Genomic DNA, 18,205 nt, shown 5'->3' on the forward strand with positions numbered 1-18,205 from the left:
CCTTTCTTATTAATATCAAAGTTATTTTTTTCCTCTGCAAAATTCAAATATCTCCCCAGGTAAACAAGCATGTTTTTACTAGAAGAAAGAGCATGCAAAAATCAAAGTATTTCAAAGTCTGAGCTCAGAGCAGTCAGTCCAACATATGTGATGGAGCAGAATACGTAAATCTACTCTAACTGAAAGTATCTGCTGAAGTCAGATTTATTTTTCTGGCAAAGTCCTAAATTGAAAAATCAAAGTTCATAATGAAAGTTCCTGGCAGCATCTTAATTATAAGTCAAGAACAGAATGTTCTTAGTCAAATGAAGTGCATTTTGCTGGCATTTGTGCCTCCTTCCCTCCCTTCTTTCCACTAGAGGGAGGCACAGAAATACAAGTGATGGACACACACAAAAGCTCGAATAGAGCAGCACAGAATAGGGTAAAATACAATAGGTTCCCTATAGCTTGACAGAGGAGGTTCGTGTAGCTCTCTCATTATTATGTTTAATCTGCCCTGCTGTGAGATGATTATAAAGGCTCAACTAGACTTTTTAAGTTACGTGTTAACCTTTCTTTATTGACCCTGTTATGAATTTTCATGGTGAGGAAAAATGAACACAACTGCTCAGGCTTACATTTCAGTATTTGCTTTTCAGATTAAAAAAGGGGAATCTTGAGAATGTGATAAAATTACATCTGGTCATTCCTATCCTTCTCTGAGTTTGTATGTGTGTAATTAGGCTGTTCTAATAACTTCAGCCTAATTGCATAATTGGATGATAATTAGAGACCCTGATTACTTTGGTTTCCTATAGTTGGATAAATAGAGTGCCTTTCAGAGGATAAAAGAAATTTATTTCCAGCAGTACTGTAAGCTTTTTCAGACTCATGCCACCCCTGCCTTTCAAAAATAATTGTGAGATTTAGTTTGCATTGCAAACTAATCACTTACTGCATTCTGTCGTGTGAACAATAAAACAGGTTTTGAATTTCAGCAGTTCTGCCTCTTCTCCCACCCTGAAATGTGGGTGATGCATTTAAATCCTTTTGTTTATTTTCCTTAAAAATACCTCCATGTTTGACATACAGGGACACAATGAGCAAACTGCACCTTAGCATCATTGCAGGCCTGGGACTAATTGCTCAGTACAGATTCAAGAGATGTGAGTGAACATTTTAGACAATGTTATTTTTATTCTGTGAAAAGTATTTCCTCTGCTAGACCATCTGAGCTTCTTAACAGACCAGTACACACAACAATGATGTACCTTATAATCAGTTTCAGTTCATTACCAGAGCTTCAGTCAACCTACAGAGTAGATCAGATGTGTATACAGTGCCTTTATACTCTGTTCCATCTTATGCGTGGGCCATCCCAATATATAAAATTCTCATCCCAATATATAAAATTCTTATCCCAGTATGTAAATTCCTTCGCCTGCAGCTGAAATGCTGCCACCTTTTGGCATTGACAAAGAAATGGTTAACTATTCATTTTAAATCAGATGGCAAATGTTTGTAAGAACAACATAAATCCAGAATTAAATTTAGTTGGGGGACTGGAGCAAATTTCATAACTCTTTCCTGCCAAGACATAAATCAGCTTATCTCTAAAATGGTTTACATAGCCAGGTTTTCTTCTTCATAAACCCAGAAGAGCATCCACGTTACTCCTCTTGGAATGATTTATGAGTTTTAAAATGCACAGAATCCTGGCATATGAGTAGAGGCATAAATGTGAGTTCCCACGTGTTTCCTCTGATTGAAGGGCACACAAACCAATTGTTCTGGTCCTCTTCTAGGAAAGAAATTGTTTTCTTTGCTCAACCTGCACAATTTACTAAGCTTCCTGAAGGTTGTTTTCTTCCTGGCTTGTGTGTGGCCACTCTGCATGCTGTCAGTGTACTCATACCCAGCTGTGGTTGTGGAGCTGACCTCAGAGAAAAACGAGCTTTATGCCCAAACCAACTAACCCATTTGCAATTAAACTCCACTAACTGTGCTCCAGCTTTTCAGCCTCTTCTTCCAGACTTCTCATGCTTTGTTTTGTGCTTAAAAATCTAAATAAAGCTACTTTAGACCAAATAGTATACTTGAAATATAAGTGCTTTTTTATTTTTTTCAAAGGGTAGGACCTTCCAGCTTTAAAACAAAGCATGTACATGTTATGGTGTTTTTAATGGTCACAGTTAAGAATGGATTGATTTTTTTTTTAAACACCGCTTTCCAAGTGTATACTACATAGCTATATAATATATACATAAATATTAGAATAAGCAGAATGTCTGCTAGCAGAATAGCTAGCTGAAAGTGAGTTTAAAAAGCAATAACAGATGTAAGGAGATGATCATCTGCCTGTAAATCTCCTGGATAGGTTTGTGGCAGATGGGTAATGATAGTCAAGACTGCAGTTAATCATTATTTGAAATGGTTCAAGTTCTTGTCTGCTCTGAAATTTGTATCTATTGGGGAGGAATTTGATTTGAACCTCAGAAGATACTAACAGTTCAGATAAGGATATTTCTGCATCTATTTAAATATGATGTATCTTTGCAGACATCTTTTCTAGAGTATTTCCTACAAATTTGAGAATGTGAATTCATTGCATTTCTGCTTATTTGAACTTTCCTTCTTTGGTGTGAAATATGCAGAAAAACTTAAGTCTGCTCCTAAAGAGAGCTTGGCCTTTACTTATTTTAAAGAACTAAGAAAAAATTACGAGTTAATATTCAGTGGAATGTGCCGCTCAGTGATAATGCTAAGAAGACAAAGCATCAGGGATTTCCTGGAAAGAGTTACACGGTTAAACTGACTGAGGTTTGACATTTCTTTATGATTATTGCTTTAGCATGAATCTTGGTAGTGCTAAGAAAGCCTCTGTGAAACTGAAATCCCACACAGCAGTGGAGTCTCTAAGAGAACACCAGAATGTGACAGGATTCCTTGCTTTGGAAGTGCCTGTGTCAGTGAATCCCTTTTTTCTCTTTCTTTGTCCAGGGTGATGTTGGGCTCGCTATGGGCAAACTCTATGGAAATGACTTCAGCCAAACTACCATCTCTCGCTTTGAAGCCTTGAACCTCAGCTTTAAGAACATGTGCAAGTTAAAGCCACTTCTGGAAAAGTGGCTCAATGATGCAGGTGAATGAGTCTGTGTATTTCTTCACCAGCCCACCAAAATCAGTAGCATTCTGAAAAGCTGCTTCGTTTGTGCCCTTATGGTTTTATGAAGCTATCAGCCTTTGTAGCTGCCCATGGGACAAATGAGGGTGTAGAAATAAGGGTCTATAGTTCACTTTCCGTGTGCCTATATGCATCCAAAATAGTTGCAGTATGAACTTTCAGAAATGTGTTCTCTAGATAGCTGAACAATTGCATGGGATGAGGTACAATATGTGTCATGGTTTTCTTCCTTCGTGTATGTTAATGCATATAACTTCTAATCCTCTTCTAGCTTTCTTTTTCAGATGTGTAGTAGAGGGTTGCATGATTTGTTGTTTCAGTAGGCAGAGCTTATTGCATCCATCTCCTTCCATACCCCTGTGTGCATTCCTTTTATCTCTATCCAAGGGTTCAGATAAATAATCTTTTTCCCTGTAGGAAGTTTATCGTGGGTTAGGTTTTGCTTTTTCCCTCCCATATGAATTTTTTTCCTGGGTTACAAGTTATTCACTATGCCAGTGCTGGTACTGTTCTCTTTTTTTTATCTCCCACCAGCAAAAGGAGCTTGTGTGGTGGTGCTAGGTGTTAGGATAAGGAAGTGTTTTCAGAGTGCTGTCAGCCAGTTTTTTCTTCCAAGTGTGCAACTGTACATAGTATAAAACTTGATGGATATGTTAAACAGATGGCAGGGATGGTGTGTGCCTTCCTATTTTTACCAAAATGGAGAGAGCTTTATGCTGGTGCCTGCAGCAGTCTCTGAAATTTTGAAAGTAATTTCATGTGGTGTTGAAAATTTGTCCTTTGTTGAGAAAAGGAAGTGTCATTCTGTCGTGCTGGCAGGGGTTATCATTAGGTGTTGTAGGTCTGTGATAGAAAACATAGATACCTCCACACTTACTGCTTAAGTCCACAGGACAGCGGTCCCCAAGACTTTCAGCAGCATTGGATGGATCCAGTGCTGCAAGGAGTGTCATCGGGGATTTTTTCCTGCTAGCCTGAAGAAATACTTGTGTCTGTAAAGTTAAGGACTATGAGCAGTGTCAGGGTTCTTCACATCCTGCAAGTGGGGAACCATTGTCTCTGACTCAGTTTCATGAAAATCTTCAGAAGATTCAGGCAACTTTAGAGGCTAATGTTTTACTTTTAGGTAAAAGCAGACGGGAGAAGCATACCAATGATTCCAGAATTTATTGCCATGGAAATCACCTGTTTCTCAGTGGAGTTTTCAGGCTGAGGAAGGGTTTCCACATGTTTACAGGTGCCATTACTATTAAAAAAAAATCTAGAAAATACTTGCCCATTATCTATCTATATTATCTATCAGAATAATGGTGGGCATTGTTAACTTTGACACTTGCTTATCACCCACAAACTCCAGCCACCATTAATCACTGTGTTTAAATTCCCTGCTGGAGCTTGCCTTTTGGTTAGATTGCTCTTCCTGCTGCACAGTGGGGTTAAATGTTCTCTCTTTTCTCCTCTGTGAGGCCAGAAAGACAGGATTAGGGGTTAAGAGCCCTGGTGAAGTAGAAGGGAGCTGCTCGCTGTGTAGAGTGGTTGGTAGCACTGAGTATCTGCTAAGATGTCCTGAGAGAAGAGACTAAACACTGTGAAGCCATTTATGAACTTCTCTTCCTTGAGTGTTTTGTAGAGTGGGTAAAAGAAATGTCAGGCTGCTCAGATTTTTTCATAGCTGCATGTGACTTTCAGCTATGGCTCATGGATATCAAGTACTCCTTTTTCCTTTAAACTGGGGCTTGCAGTGAGTGGGGAGTAGAGTGAGATATGGGAGACAAGCTCTGTATAGGTATTATAGAAGGGATACTGTGGTAGCATACAGGAGCAGAAGGAATCCTCTGGGCTTACTTGTAGCTTTTTTAGTTTCAGGTGTATGATGTCATTTGTAAATATAGTGATTAATGCATGTGATCTTCATGACCCTCTGTGTATTTGGCATAGATACAGAGCAGGTCTTAAGGTACTTTGCATAGATGAAGAACACTTGCATTAGACTGCATTGCATTCAAATGAAATCTCCTGATTTGTATTACTTTCTTCTTTTTCAGAAAACCTCTCATCTGATTCAACTCTCTCCAGCCCAAGTGCCCTGAATTCTCCAGGGCAAGGGATCGAAGGCTTGAACCGTAGGAGGAAGAAACGCACCAGCATAGAGACCAACATACGTGTGGCCTTAGAGAAGAGTTTCCTGGAGGTCAGTGGTCCTGGTGCTGTGCTCAGCCTATGAACAAATGGAGGAGCTTCACTTAACAATTATATGTGTCAGAGTAAAGCCATCACGGTGCTATTTAGGAAAGTGGGAACAGTGGGAACACAAAAGCTGTGCCAAGAAACATCCATCAACATCTGCTTCACTGTAAAAACAAACACAAACCCCCTCAGAAAAACTCATTGGTTCTTGCAGTTCACTGACTTCGTGATTCTGCATTCCAGTATACTCAGACATAGGTTTAAACACTACCCCTCATGAGGATAGATAAATGGGGCAATAGTCTAAGCACACATAATTTGAGGTTTTTAGCTGGAGGGCAGAAACATCTACGGTGGTTTGTCTCTACTGTACCACTGACCAGATTCTGGATCTAAATCACCAATTCAGATTTCTGCCTACTGGAGAAGAGGCTATGATGCAAAACTTCAGGAGGTAATTTCAGAGCTTTTCAGATACCATTTTCTTTTGTCAGAACCAAAAGCCTACCTCGGATGAGATCGCCATGATAGCTGACCAGCTAAACATGGAGAAGGAGGTGATCCGCGTTTGGTTCTGTAACCGGCGCCAGAAGGAGAAAAGGATCAACCCACCCAGCAGTGGTGGAACCAGCAGCTCGCCCATCAAAGCAATTTTCCCTTGTCCAACCTCACTGGTAAGAGTCAGGAAGTGTGTTGATCACTGTTGATCACTGGCAGAGGTAGTTCTGCTGTGCTCACTGTGGAAGCTACACGTGCTGCACCTTCTTTGTACAGCAGACTTGTTCTCATATTTATATTTTACTGGCATTTTGAGTGTTCCACCTGGATACTGTGTAAGAGAGATAATGCTTACAAATCAGGCACTAGTCAGGCCTTCAGTGAGGGTGTTTTATTTAGCCAGTTCATGAACAAATATTCTGACTACGAAATTTGCACTTGGGGTTGTTGCTTTGACCTTACTTCAGATAATAACCAGTTTATATCTGGACTTTCCTTCTTTTATCCCTTTTTTTTTTTTTTTTTTTTTTATTTTTATAAAATAATAGTAATTTTTGCGAAGTCCTTAATAGCTCTCCCCCTCCCCTCTTATATTAGCATTTCTGGTCAGTAAATGAGCAGCAGTAAAATGTACCATGCACTGGAACAGGTTGCCCAGAGAGGCTGTGGAGTCTCCCTTACTGGAGATACTCAAGAACCATCCAGACTCAATTCTGTGCCATGTGCTCTAGGACTGACCTTGCAGGGAAGTTGGATCAAAGGACCCACCCACTGTGGTCCCTTCCAGTCTTACCCATCCTTTTATTCTGTATCATTTGGAGACTTAGGTCACACAAATGCAGCGATACCATTGTTGTTACTTCTAGTCAGAAATTATTTATATAAAAGAAAGACATGGAACAAAAGAACAGTTTAGCTAATACTCTTGTAATTAATTTCCCACACTTGTATTTACCTCAGGTAAACACAAACTTCATGAAAATAAGAGTAACAAAACACATGCATCAAGGTTCCTTCAGCACCTTTGCTACCAATGTCCATGGAGGTCTGTTTTCATAAATAGAAACAGTAGCTATTAGATTTCATAGTAGCTATGCTAATAGGAATGTGGTGGAATTTATGTAGCCTGTAGCTGTCCTTTTGTAGTATTTATTCCACCCTCATCACCGTAGTAGCTAATATCTTCCAGTACTTCATTAAACCATTAATTTTGGTGACGTGTTATTCTCTTCCCTCATCCTTGTCTCAGGGTGTGTGCATGCAACCTTTTGTTTCAGGGGAAGGGCCGTGTTAAGTGTACTTAGTATTTTTTATGATTGTTGTTGTTTTGGTGGGAGGTTTTTTTGCCCAGTTGCAAAGCAAGGTTGCATGCCTTGCTACCAAAGTAGAACATAGTGAGATTTATGATAGAGTGTTTTAGTAACTGTGCAAGTTCCCTCAGACTGCAACTTAAAGGAGCTTTCCTACAGAAATTTTCCTGTTGCTATAATCTACCATTGTATGTAAGAAATTGAGGTGTTAACCACAGTCTCCCTTTCATCAGTGAAGTTTCACTAGTGTTTTCACTCATTCTGAGCTTCTCTTAAAACTGTGCTGCTACTACTCAAATGGATGTTCCAGCCCTGCTGCCCCCAGCCTTCACTGACCGTGTGCTTTGTTGATTCCTTGTGTCAGCTCTGGAGATTGTGGTCACATAGGATGCTTGGGCTTCGTTTAGTAGTTGGACTGCAAATTAGCCATGTGAGGAACAGTGATGAATTTTCAGTATGGTTAGATAACCATTGTGACTTGCAGCCTGGCTGCACGAGGGTGAGGGCTCTGCAGCAGGATTGGAGGGGAAGGCTCCTTTTGGGGGCAGCCTCCTTTTGCATTGGCTGGAGTCACTCACTGTAACCACGGGGGTGAGCTGTATTAATTCCAGGTCATTCTCTGCCCTGGAATAGGGATTGTGACCTTGGCCTTAACTGCTTGCTGGGCAGATGACAGATGTGGTGGCTGGGCTGCATTAGTGGGAGGTGTACTGTGTATCCAGCTCCTCTTAATTTCATACGCTATTTGAGATGGGCAGAAAGCTTTCAGATCTGTCCCAGTTGCCCCAGTCTTGTTTAAAATGCGTGAAGCATTTGACTCCCTCTAAGAGGATGTGTAGCATGAGAGATATTTCTCTGATAATAGACTTAAGGTAAGAGAGTGGAAAGGAGGAATTTTTAGCCTATATCCTTGGCTATGTTCTCTTGGGCAATTCTAAAGGATTCATTTCTCTCATTGATGTATAACAGCCTTCAGATACTACTGTTGGACACCATTTCTTGTCCATAAAAAGTCCTTTCCTTATATTTCATTTTTCCTCATAAGCTAGTTTCTCCAGCCTTAAATCTTTGGTGTTTATCTGTAATGTCTTCAGTTTATTGTAGCTTTCTTGTAATAAGCCATCCACAATTGAAAACTCCATTTGTATGTTTTAAAATTCAGAGGTACTTCCTCTGGCACAAGGAAGCTTATCAAAGTAAAGCTTATAGTCTGGTTGAATAAAAGTGAAATGTTATTCTGCTTCTCCATATAAACACATTACCCTAAATATCTTTGTTAATGCTGGGGCATTTACATAATTTTATCAGAGAAAGAGATTTGGAGCTGAAAAGATGTTTAAACAAAAAAGAAAAAAGTAGAAATAATATATTTTGTAACTCTTTCTGTAAGAGTGTCTCTATTAAAGACAAGATGCTGTCTTAGTGGGGTGGCAGAGAGAGGGCTAGCTTGCAGTCTTGAGACGTGTATCTCCTTTCAAATACTGAATTATTAGGAATAAAGATATTGCTGGTAATTAGAGATGGTGCTATGGTTGTTTCATTGGATGATTAACCAAGTTACAAAAAAGATTAGTTTATATGCAGTGTTCTCCCTGACTTCCTCAGCTGAGGGTGGAAAGAAAGAAACCCAGGTGTAGCGTGTGACTCTGTCTTTGAGCAGCTGAGCAGTTTTATTCGTTTTTGACCTCCAGGTGGCAACCACGCCAAGCCTTGTGACTAGCAGTGCAGCTACAACCCTGACTGTCAACCCCGTGCTCCCTCTGGCCAGTCCTGCTGTCACCAGTCTGTCAGTCACAGGTAAGGGCTGATCTCTGCTGCCACCACATCAACCCCTACCGGTTTTCCCTTTTGAATTCTTAAAAGAGTCATTCACTGTTGGTCACTGGTTATCCCAGGACATTAATGTCGTTGTTCCTTGTTGCTGCACTAGGAAGCTCCAGTTTTTGTCACCACTGAGTTGGTTTTCCAGGAATAAAATCACAGGTGGTGCTGAAACAAGATACACTGTTTTTCATTGCTGGCTTCTAGAGCTCCTCAGCCTCCCATTGGGAAGTGTAATTTCATTTTTTTATTTGAACTCTTGGTGCTTCTTGGTACTACAGAAATGTGTGTGTTGTGCCCCTTTCAGCTGGACATGCAGTTGAGTTTGGGTGGGCAGGGGTTTCTGGTGTCTGTGTTTTGTACTGATCTGACCAGAACCAATCTTCCAGGCACAACAGAAACCACCTCCAACAACACGGCAACAGTGATTTCAACAGCACCTCCAGCTTCTTCAGCAGTGACATCACCCTCCCTGAGTCCTTCCCCTTCTGCCTCAGCCTCCACTTCAGAGGCATCCAGTGCCAGTGAGACCAGCACAACACAGACAACCTCCGCTCCCTTGTCCTCCCCTCTCGGGACCAGCCAGGTGATGGTAACGGCATCAGGGTTGCAAACGGCGGCAGCGGCCGCGTTACAAGGAGCTGCACAGTTGCCTGCAAATGCAAGTCTTGCTGCCATGGCTGCTGCAGCAGGACTAAACCCAGGCTTGATGGCATCCTCACAGTTTGCAGCTGGGTAAGGATCAATTTTGCACTCCCTTTTAGGTGAGGTGACAGAAGAGTGAAGGAGAATTCTTGGGATAAATTGCTTTTATGCATCACTGTCATTTATCTCAGATTCTGAAGGTTTACTCAGAGATGGCAATTGACCATTCCCATCACAGTACACAAATGCTGTGTTCATTTTAAAGGTGAAAAAGCTGTGTTACAGTGATGTTGTTGTTTGATAAATCATTCACTCCAGAGCTTGACTTAAGGACTGCAGCTTACCAGTGAATCATAGAAACTGTCCTATTAATTGTAAAATGGAGAGATAGTCTAGACACACTTCACTCCTCTGTATTTATTTCTCCATCATGAGCAAGTCTTAAAGATGCAAGCTGATGTATTGTTGAAGTTGTAGCTTTAGAAATGTTGCCTGGACAGATGTTTCTTTAATTCCTCTTGATTTGCATATTTCTTATCTGCATTTGGGAGAGGATGATAGTTCTCTAACAATTAACAGTTTTCCCAAAATACTTTACAAGAATATTTTACACCAATGATCAGTGCAAGTCATGTATTTACAGTGCTTGTACTTCAGGCATGTTATGAACCCCTCATGGAGTTAAAAGTAAAATAATCAAAAAATAGCCCTTAATCTTTGGTCTTTCCTCCTTCCTTGCCCTCCCTCCCCCCTTCCCCCTTTTTAAAAAATATGATGGTGTACTTTTGAACAGTGACAACCTTTTCTTAAAAGTAACACTCTTTCTCTTTTCCACTTCTTCCATGACCTTGTTTGCTGCAGAGGTGCCTTACTCAGTCTCAATCCAGGGACATTAGGTGGTGCTCTCAGCCCGGCCCTGATGAGCAACAGTACACTGGCAACTATTCAAGGTCAGTAGTGTTCCTTCTAATGCATCTCTGTCACACAGCTTCGGTTTATGCCCTCTGATTTTGTCTACCAGAGAACACTGACTCCTCTGCACTGGGCATAAATTGTGTAGGAGTAAAGGTTTTACAAAAATTAAATGTGCAAATATGTTTTGTGGATCACAGAGATAAGAGCAGATACAACTACAGATAGCAAATCAGAACTGTGTATGATCTTACAGTGATTTAAAGGAGGCATTTAAGATACTGAATATAATCTGGAATTTATTGTCCTTGCCTCATTGGCCTGTATCTCTAGCAGGTTAGAGATTTCCTTTTTATAGCTTTTCTGTAGTCTGCTTGAGCAGACTTGCGCCATTCTGAGGTCTCTTGGGAGGGCAGTTCTGAGCAAGTCTTGATCTTGAATTCTTGTCTTCACATGTATTTGAAAAGAACCTACAGCAAACATCCTGCCTCCTAAAATCCTTGCATAGAACTTGTAATACATAAATCCACATTCAGAAGAGTAAATATTAATTTATTTTGGAAATAGCACAAAGCCAGCAGTTACCACTGGCTTCAAGCAAGAGTTGTTCTGAGTTCGTAGTTTGCCACCTGTAAAAACTGGGTGGTACAAGTGTCTAAAGAGCTAGGTAACCTGTGTGTTCAAATATCCTTTAAACTAGCTGAACAAATCTTGTTTCTAGGTTGCAAGAAAGAACCATTTCATAAAGTGTCACAGATAAATTTAGGAGATCATAATCTAAGGCAGACTGAACACTGAACGCTGTAGACCCGTGAGAGTAAGTTGTAACAGTGGTTGGTTATATGTCAACATTTAAAATGTTACGCTCAAGGTTACATGACCTTCTCCATCTTGTGATAGCTGTCATTTCACATGAACCCTCATCTCAACCCTTCCCAGTGCAAGTTGCCTGGATGTGCAGGCTCTCTGTGGCAGGAAACATAGACCAGTATTGTGCTAAAAGAGCTGAAGAAAGGCACAGTGGAATTAGTTTAGCAGCAAATGAAAGACGCTTTTTAGTATCTGCAAGATCTTGTCTGATGGTTATTTTGAAAAAAAAAAAAAAAACCCAAAACAGCCTATGATGAGACAACTGCCCTCAGTGATTTAGAGAGCACACGTATCAGAGAAAGGCAGATGCAGACACCCCTTGCTTTTAGACACATTTTGCATTGTTGCTTGCTGCTAATGTTATCTCCTCCCTGCTCGACTTTCCCTTTTTTTAGCTCTTGCATCTGGTGGCTCTCTTCCAATAACATCACTGGATGCAACTGGAAACTTGGTGTTTGCCAATGCTGGAGGTACCCCTAACATCGTCACTGCCCCTCTGTTCCTGAACCCTCAGAACCTTTCTCTGCTCACCAGCAACCCAGTTAGCTTGGTCTCTGCAGCTGCAGCCTCCGCAGGGGCCTCTGGACCAGTCGCCAGCCTTCACGCCACCTCCACCTCAGCCGAGTCCATCCAGAACTCTCTCCTCACCGTGGCCTCTGCCAGTGGGGCCTCGTCCACCACCACTACTGCCTCCAAGGCACAGTGAGCTGGGCTGGGCTGTGCTCCAGCAGCCTGGGTCACTGTGCGCTGGGATCGGCTGCCAGCCCGGTTGATGAACTGAAAATGCCATGGGCATCCTCTCACCGTGTTGCTGGGGACAAGAGAGAGAGAGAGAGAGAGAGAAAGAGAAGGAAAAATATTTAAAAAAACAAAAAACCAAAAAAACACAAAAAAAAAAAAGGAGGAAAAAAAAACCGAAAGCAAAACAGGAAGGATTTAAAGCTGGGACAGACATTTGCCTAATTTTATAATAAACACTGTCTTTTCAGGATCGCTTCATGGATCGGAGAACTTTCTAACCAAAAATGTAAAAAAAAAAAAAAAAAATCCACAAAAAAACTAAAAACCACAAAAACACAAAAAAAGTGAAAGGACTACTTATCATTTCCAGCAGTCACAATGACAAGTTAAGGTGGGTTATCAGTTCAAACATAGGAAGGGGATTTCTTGGTTTTATTGGTCTAAATATCTTTCTTTTTTAATTATCATTTTATAGGTCTGTTGTACAGGCCATTATGTCATACAAGGTGTTTATAATCGTATCAATCATGTTGGGGGTTCCTTTCTTAACTGGTACAATTTAGGCAGGCCTGTATTACTGGTGTATCTCTATTATTATTATTATGATTATTATTATTATTATTTTTATATATATAGTTTGGACGCGTTTGTCTTTTGCTCCTGGATTATTTTCAGCGAGCTCCCACACCATGGGGGGAGGGCGGGGGGGTGGAGAGGAAGAATGGAGCACAAATAGACTTTCTGTCCTAATCTTCTGGAAATGTTCTGAACAGTTTCCTCATCCTTGAATTTGTCTAATGCCTACTTGTAAGGGTCAGAAGAATTTATGTTCATCATTTGTGCAGGAAGCTGAGTGCAGCAGAAGAGATCACTGTGTGCAAACTTCCAGGCTGGTCTCTGCTTTTTAAGCAGAGGTAAGAATTAGCTCCAAACTGCCATTCTCCTTCTCTCAAATATTCAGACAAAACGGCCAAATTCTGCTCGTAGCTTCGTCTGCTTGGTTCCTTTTACTTCAGAGAGCGGGATGTGACCTCCCATGTGTGGATTGTGTGACAATACTGATGGCTCTTCTGTTCCAGTGATTTCGTTTTGCTGTGCAAGAGCACACAGAAATATTTGAAAACCATGGTGACCCGGGCTAATTGGCAGCATGTAAAGCAGCATTTACAGTCCTAAATCCCCTCTAGGTGAGTTGGTACCAGATTTCAGAAGGTCACATTCTCCCCGTTCATAGCAATATTCCTTTTCTGATGCTTCCAACACTATTTAGAAGAACTTCCTAGTAAAAAAAAAAAGCGCTTCTGGCTGCAAAAGACAGAAGCCAGGAGTATGGGAACAGAAGGTGCCATTGTTAATGCCAACACAACAGAGGCACTCTGGGGCTTTGCACACCCTGGGCTGATCTGGTGTGGTCTCTGAGCTGCGGGGCTGCTCTCGGGGTGAGGACGGCAATCGGCGCCTCTGGCCAGCGTCTGGGGCTGGCCTGCCACCGGAACTCACTTTTTAAGGTTGATTCTGATCCGTGGAGCAAAGGATATTTTTGTGGATGAGGAAGAAGTAATGAACTATACAGAAGTTAGATCCGTATATTCTTAAATATACAATCTAGTATCTGAACCAAAAAGAAAAAAAAAGATTTTTAAAGAGAGAAGACTGGATCACTGCAATGCAGTTCACGTTGAACTTTCCATTCCTGATGGATTTAAAGGTTTCTGCCATGTCTATAAAACTAAATTACTTTTAGCTAGTGAGGGTATTAGAAGAGTCCCTTTCCCACCCACCCCCTTTTCTTTTGTCACCAGAGTGTCCTAAAATAATGAGCTCATGCAGCTTTGTTCATTTTGTTGATGAATCAGGGGGATCCTGGAGCTTCTCATCCAAGATCCGGAAGGCAGCAACTTTAAACTCTACACATGCTTTGGTTTGTGCCTGAGCATGTGGGATTTGTGTTTGCACTCAAGTGGCAGAACCCCTTATCTCTCCCCCCACCACCATGGTTTTGCTCTGTTCATCTCTAACTCTCCACCTTCCTGTTTTACTGATATTTAAACCAATTACCCCTAAAACTTCAAAACTAGTGAACTGCAAGCAGGGAAACTAACAAATGTCCGTCCACCGTTTCTTATGTGTTTTTGATTTTTTTATGTTTTATTTTTTTAAAACTAAGCTTGAACCAAAGTCAATTTCTAGCAAGCTGCTGTACTAATGGACTAGTTTGTGTAAGTGCAGTTCAGATGCAGAGAGGCGATAGATGCTACTGACAATTTCTTTTTCATTTGTCTTTTGTTTTTATTAATTTTATATAAAAGTTGCTGCTTGTTTTTAATCTTTTTTTTTTTTTTTTGGTTGGTAATTTGTGTTATCCTTGGGGCAGACTCTTAACTTGATTTTAATTTGTTTTATTTGATGTGTAAATAGAATGGCAATGTCAGAGGATAGTTAATCCAAGAGGTCCCACCTTTATCCCCCCCAGTATGGATGAATCTCAGTATTTTTGATGTGTCTCTATGTCTTCAGGCTGTGCAGGAGACTTTTAGGGCTATGAATAATTCTGTAAAAATGGCCCACAGTAAAAGCTTCAGAGCAGCAACAGGTACAGCTGGGGTGAGCTTCAGGGAGGTAGGGAAAAAGTAGGAGAGAAGATGCTGGTACCCAGTGTGCTGGTCTGGAGGCCAAGCACAGTCTATAGTTTCTACCAAAGGAATGCAAGTCCTTGGACTTGTTTTGAGTGAAGTAAGAGGATGGGGAAAACCGCAGCTGTAGCGTTTGTTCCTGACTCTGAAAGTCCCTGCTTACTTTCACGCCTGTGCAAAAGTACAATTTATCAGGAAGCTTTTTTTGTTAGAGGGGGGAGACCACCGGGCTTGTCTCCGATGGATCCCCTCCTCCCCAGTGGTTTTGTGGTGGGGTGGGGGTCATGGTCCTTGCAGATATCTAGGAAACACAAAGAAAGGTGGGCCTTAAATCAGTGGAAAATCCTCTCTCCGCAGTTTCAGGAGACTGTGCCATTAGCTGTCTGAATGAGTTTTCATGTCCCATTCTTGCTGGTTTGTGGTTGGGAGAGGGTCTTGTTGAGTACATATCTGGAACACTAATGCAGCTTGGATGGTTTATTTATTATAAAAATCTGCTTTTTTTCCTGACTACCTTTGCATTGGTCACATGGCTTTGGTGTGAGCACCTTATTCCCCTTTACCCTCCTCTTCTCTACCCCATCACCCTATCTGGGGCCCAGATTCCAGGGAATTTCTTAGCGAGTTTTGTTCTGAGAGAAACTGGAAGCTCAGAGTAGTCACATATCCAAGAAATGCTTGGTTTTGTTGGCAGAAGCTGGCATAATTCCCAAACAGCACATATCCCATGGCATCCATTGCCAGTGTGTTCTGATTCATTGTCCCTTGAAACATCCTTGTGACTGAAGGACTGTTGTTCCTGGAGCCTACTTGTCATCCCTATCGGTGTTTTCCCTCATGGATGCTGGATACCTCCAGTGTTAGGTAAAAGACAGAAATCAGGCTGGCAGTGGGTGTACATCTGCCAAGTTAAGAGCACATGTGCTCCTTCGAAGAATGAGAAGAATGTGAGATCATGTACCAGAATTTAGCAGAAGTTTCTTTCTTAAATCACCATCATGCTGGCAGCAGCAATTGATGCATCTGAAAAGAAACAATAATAATTGTGTACAGACGCAGTAAATATGATTACAAGAAGTTTGGTGGTGTGCTGGAAAAGGATAATAGCATCTCTTTTTCAGAGTTTCATGTCTCTGTATTTAAAGGTGAGAGGGTTGCTTTTCATAGTTGCAAGCATGTCACAATACCCAGGCAAGAAAAGAGAAAGTGAAAAACTCTCCCTGCAGACAGGGACAGTTCAAAAAACAAGAGATTTCCAGGGACACAAACACAGATATGCCCAGAAGATCAAAATTAATTTAGACAATGGCTTCAGGAATTGGTCTTGTAGCTTGGTGATGACATTATTTTCTGATCTTAAGAAAAACACGTTTTGCTTTAGCACACTTTGGCTTTAGCACACTTGGTCTCCTTAGAACCCCTTCTCCACAGTCACCGTGGAAGGATTCATGAACAGCCCAAAGAAAGGACGCACAGGCGTGGCTGCTTGCAATCGTTACATCTGCTTAGATTTCCTACAGAGCATTTATTTTGTTTCTGAGTTACTGTACTGTGTTAGTTGAAGTACATTTTTATCATTCACTGTGAGGTGATATGGATGTGCACGTAGACATCTCTTGGAACTATGACCTAATGCTCAAATGCCACCTCTGTAAGCCTCACATGGGGTGCTTTGACACATTTCTGCAGCTGAGTTAGTGAAGGACATGGGAGAGTTAATTCTTTAACTCTGCGTGCATTCCTGCAAAGCAAAAGTTCCTTAAAACAGGGATTCCCTCTTTTTCTGTTGTTGTTGCAAATGGAGCAGCACAACCATTACAGCTGGAGCCATACCACAGATACTAAACCAAAGCAACATCTAATTTACCTTAAATATCAATTCATATTTTCTTAGATAAAGAAATATATAAAGATACAAAAGGATCTTAAAGAGACAGGTAGCTTCTCATGGTCATTAGAATGTTTTAGGACAGATAAAATAATGCATGGTCCAAACTTTCAATGATACTTGGTTTTAAACTGGAAGTTTAAAATATAGATGTTTTTATTGCCACATTAACTTTATGAAGAGTCACTATTCCCTATTCCTGTTCTGCCTGAAATAGTTAAATGCTGTTTCTCCATACCTTGTACCCCAGCAGGGCCTGTCTGACCCTGCTGGATGTTGCCTAGGGTGGAGTATTACCAAAGGAATAAGCTGGCCTGCTGCCCTCCCCACTGTATTTATGGTTGTCAGCTCTCACACAGCCAACTCAAATCCCTTTCTATTTTTGCAACCAGTACATCTGCCCTCTCCCTCCCAAAGTACTATAGCAATAGAGAATTCAAGATACTTACCTTGCACAAGTTCTGCCCTTCTCACTCATTAAATCTCTTGTAGCTGCTTGTGAGTTTCTCTCTTCTTTCCAGAGGGGAGTCCCCTAAAATTCTTTAAAGATATTTGACAGGGGAGATTTTGTCAAAAAGTTGTTGGCTCACAATTCACAGTTTCTTAAGGTGTTCATATCTTTGTCTCCACAACGTGAGTGGTACCTGTTCCCTCTGTATCAGTGCAAGTAGTTTCCGTGCTTTTGGAACGATGAAAAGCAATTCCTCCATTTGCATATCTTCACACACGGACACAGTAATGCATGGAAAAAAGACTTGATCTTTTCAACTTATCTATCTGCATTTGATCTGTCTGCCACTTCTCCCAGGACACTCCAAGTGGGGACATGCTCTGAATTTTCACCCCCGTTGGGATGCTGTTAGGAGGGCGTTAGGGAGATTGCACTGAAGTTACAAACAGTTTAACTGTGGGAGAAAAGACATCTTTTACTCAACTAGACAAATAAGGTCAGCATGTAGAACGTATCAGGTACTTATTTTCTGACCAAATTCCTAAACATGAAGCAGCTTCTGAGCTTTGACCTGGGGCTGCTTTTGGGTCCATCAGTGATGCCCTGCTAAGAACCGTCCATAACTGGAATAATCTGGGCCCCCTTTCTCCCTCCCTGTCTCCGTCCCTCTGCCTCTTTCCCTCCTTGCTCCTTCCCTGTCTTCCCTCAGCGAAAGGTAGCACCATACAGCTCTGAGAACAATACTTGTGGGTAGCAGCTGGCTTCTGGCACCTTCATAAAATACCTCAGCATAGCTTAGCATTGTCGCAGAACTGGTTTTAAACTGAAAAAATCAGAAGAGAAAAGCAAACTTTATAAATAGTGGAGATAATTCTAGCTGTAGAGTTTAGTTGAACTGATGGTTTATTATGATTGATAAACATGATTATGCTGTATGTATTTGAGATCCTGTTTATAGGTTACAACTTTATAGGGTCGGGTGGGGGTGGGTGGATGTTGGGGGCAGAGAAAGGGGGTTTGACTGTGTTAGAAGGAAAATGTTTGCTCATAAATTTTTTTCCTTGTATCTGTCTTGCCAAAGGA

General features: G+C 41.2%; 1 protein-coding gene across 2 annotated transcripts in view; it reads left to right on the forward strand.

The window, feature by feature from the left end:
- POU2F1 (POU class 2 homeobox 1) overlaps nucleotides 1-12,787 on the forward strand; it is a 102,376-nt gene extending 89,589 nt beyond the window's left edge. For both annotated transcript variants that reach the window (XM_005524106.3, XM_005524107.3), the window contains exons 10-16: nucleotides 2,983-3,124; nucleotides 5,212-5,357; nucleotides 5,848-6,027; nucleotides 8,853-8,958; nucleotides 9,372-9,717; nucleotides 10,489-10,577; nucleotides 11,805-12,787. In XM_005524106.3, the coding sequence (XP_005524163.1) occupies nucleotides 2,983-3,124; nucleotides 5,212-5,357; nucleotides 5,848-6,027; nucleotides 8,853-8,958; nucleotides 9,372-9,717; nucleotides 10,489-10,577; nucleotides 11,805-12,115 (1,320 nt within the window). In that variant the 3' untranslated portion in view covers nucleotides 12,116-12,787. The remainder of the gene's footprint in view (nucleotides 1-2,982; nucleotides 3,125-5,211; nucleotides 5,358-5,847; nucleotides 6,028-8,852; nucleotides 8,959-9,371; nucleotides 9,718-10,488; nucleotides 10,578-11,804) is intronic.
- The last annotated feature ends 5,418 nt before the right edge of the window (nucleotides 12,788-18,205 follow it).

Source organism: Pseudopodoces humilis, chromosome 2 (genome assembly GCF_049639895.1).
Source record: "Pseudopodoces humilis isolate 2021_Gansu_Grassland_sample_001 chromosome 2, ASM4963989v1, whole genome shotgun sequence".
Taxonomy (NCBI): domain Eukaryota; kingdom Metazoa; phylum Chordata; class Aves; order Passeriformes; family Paridae; genus Pseudopodoces; species Pseudopodoces humilis.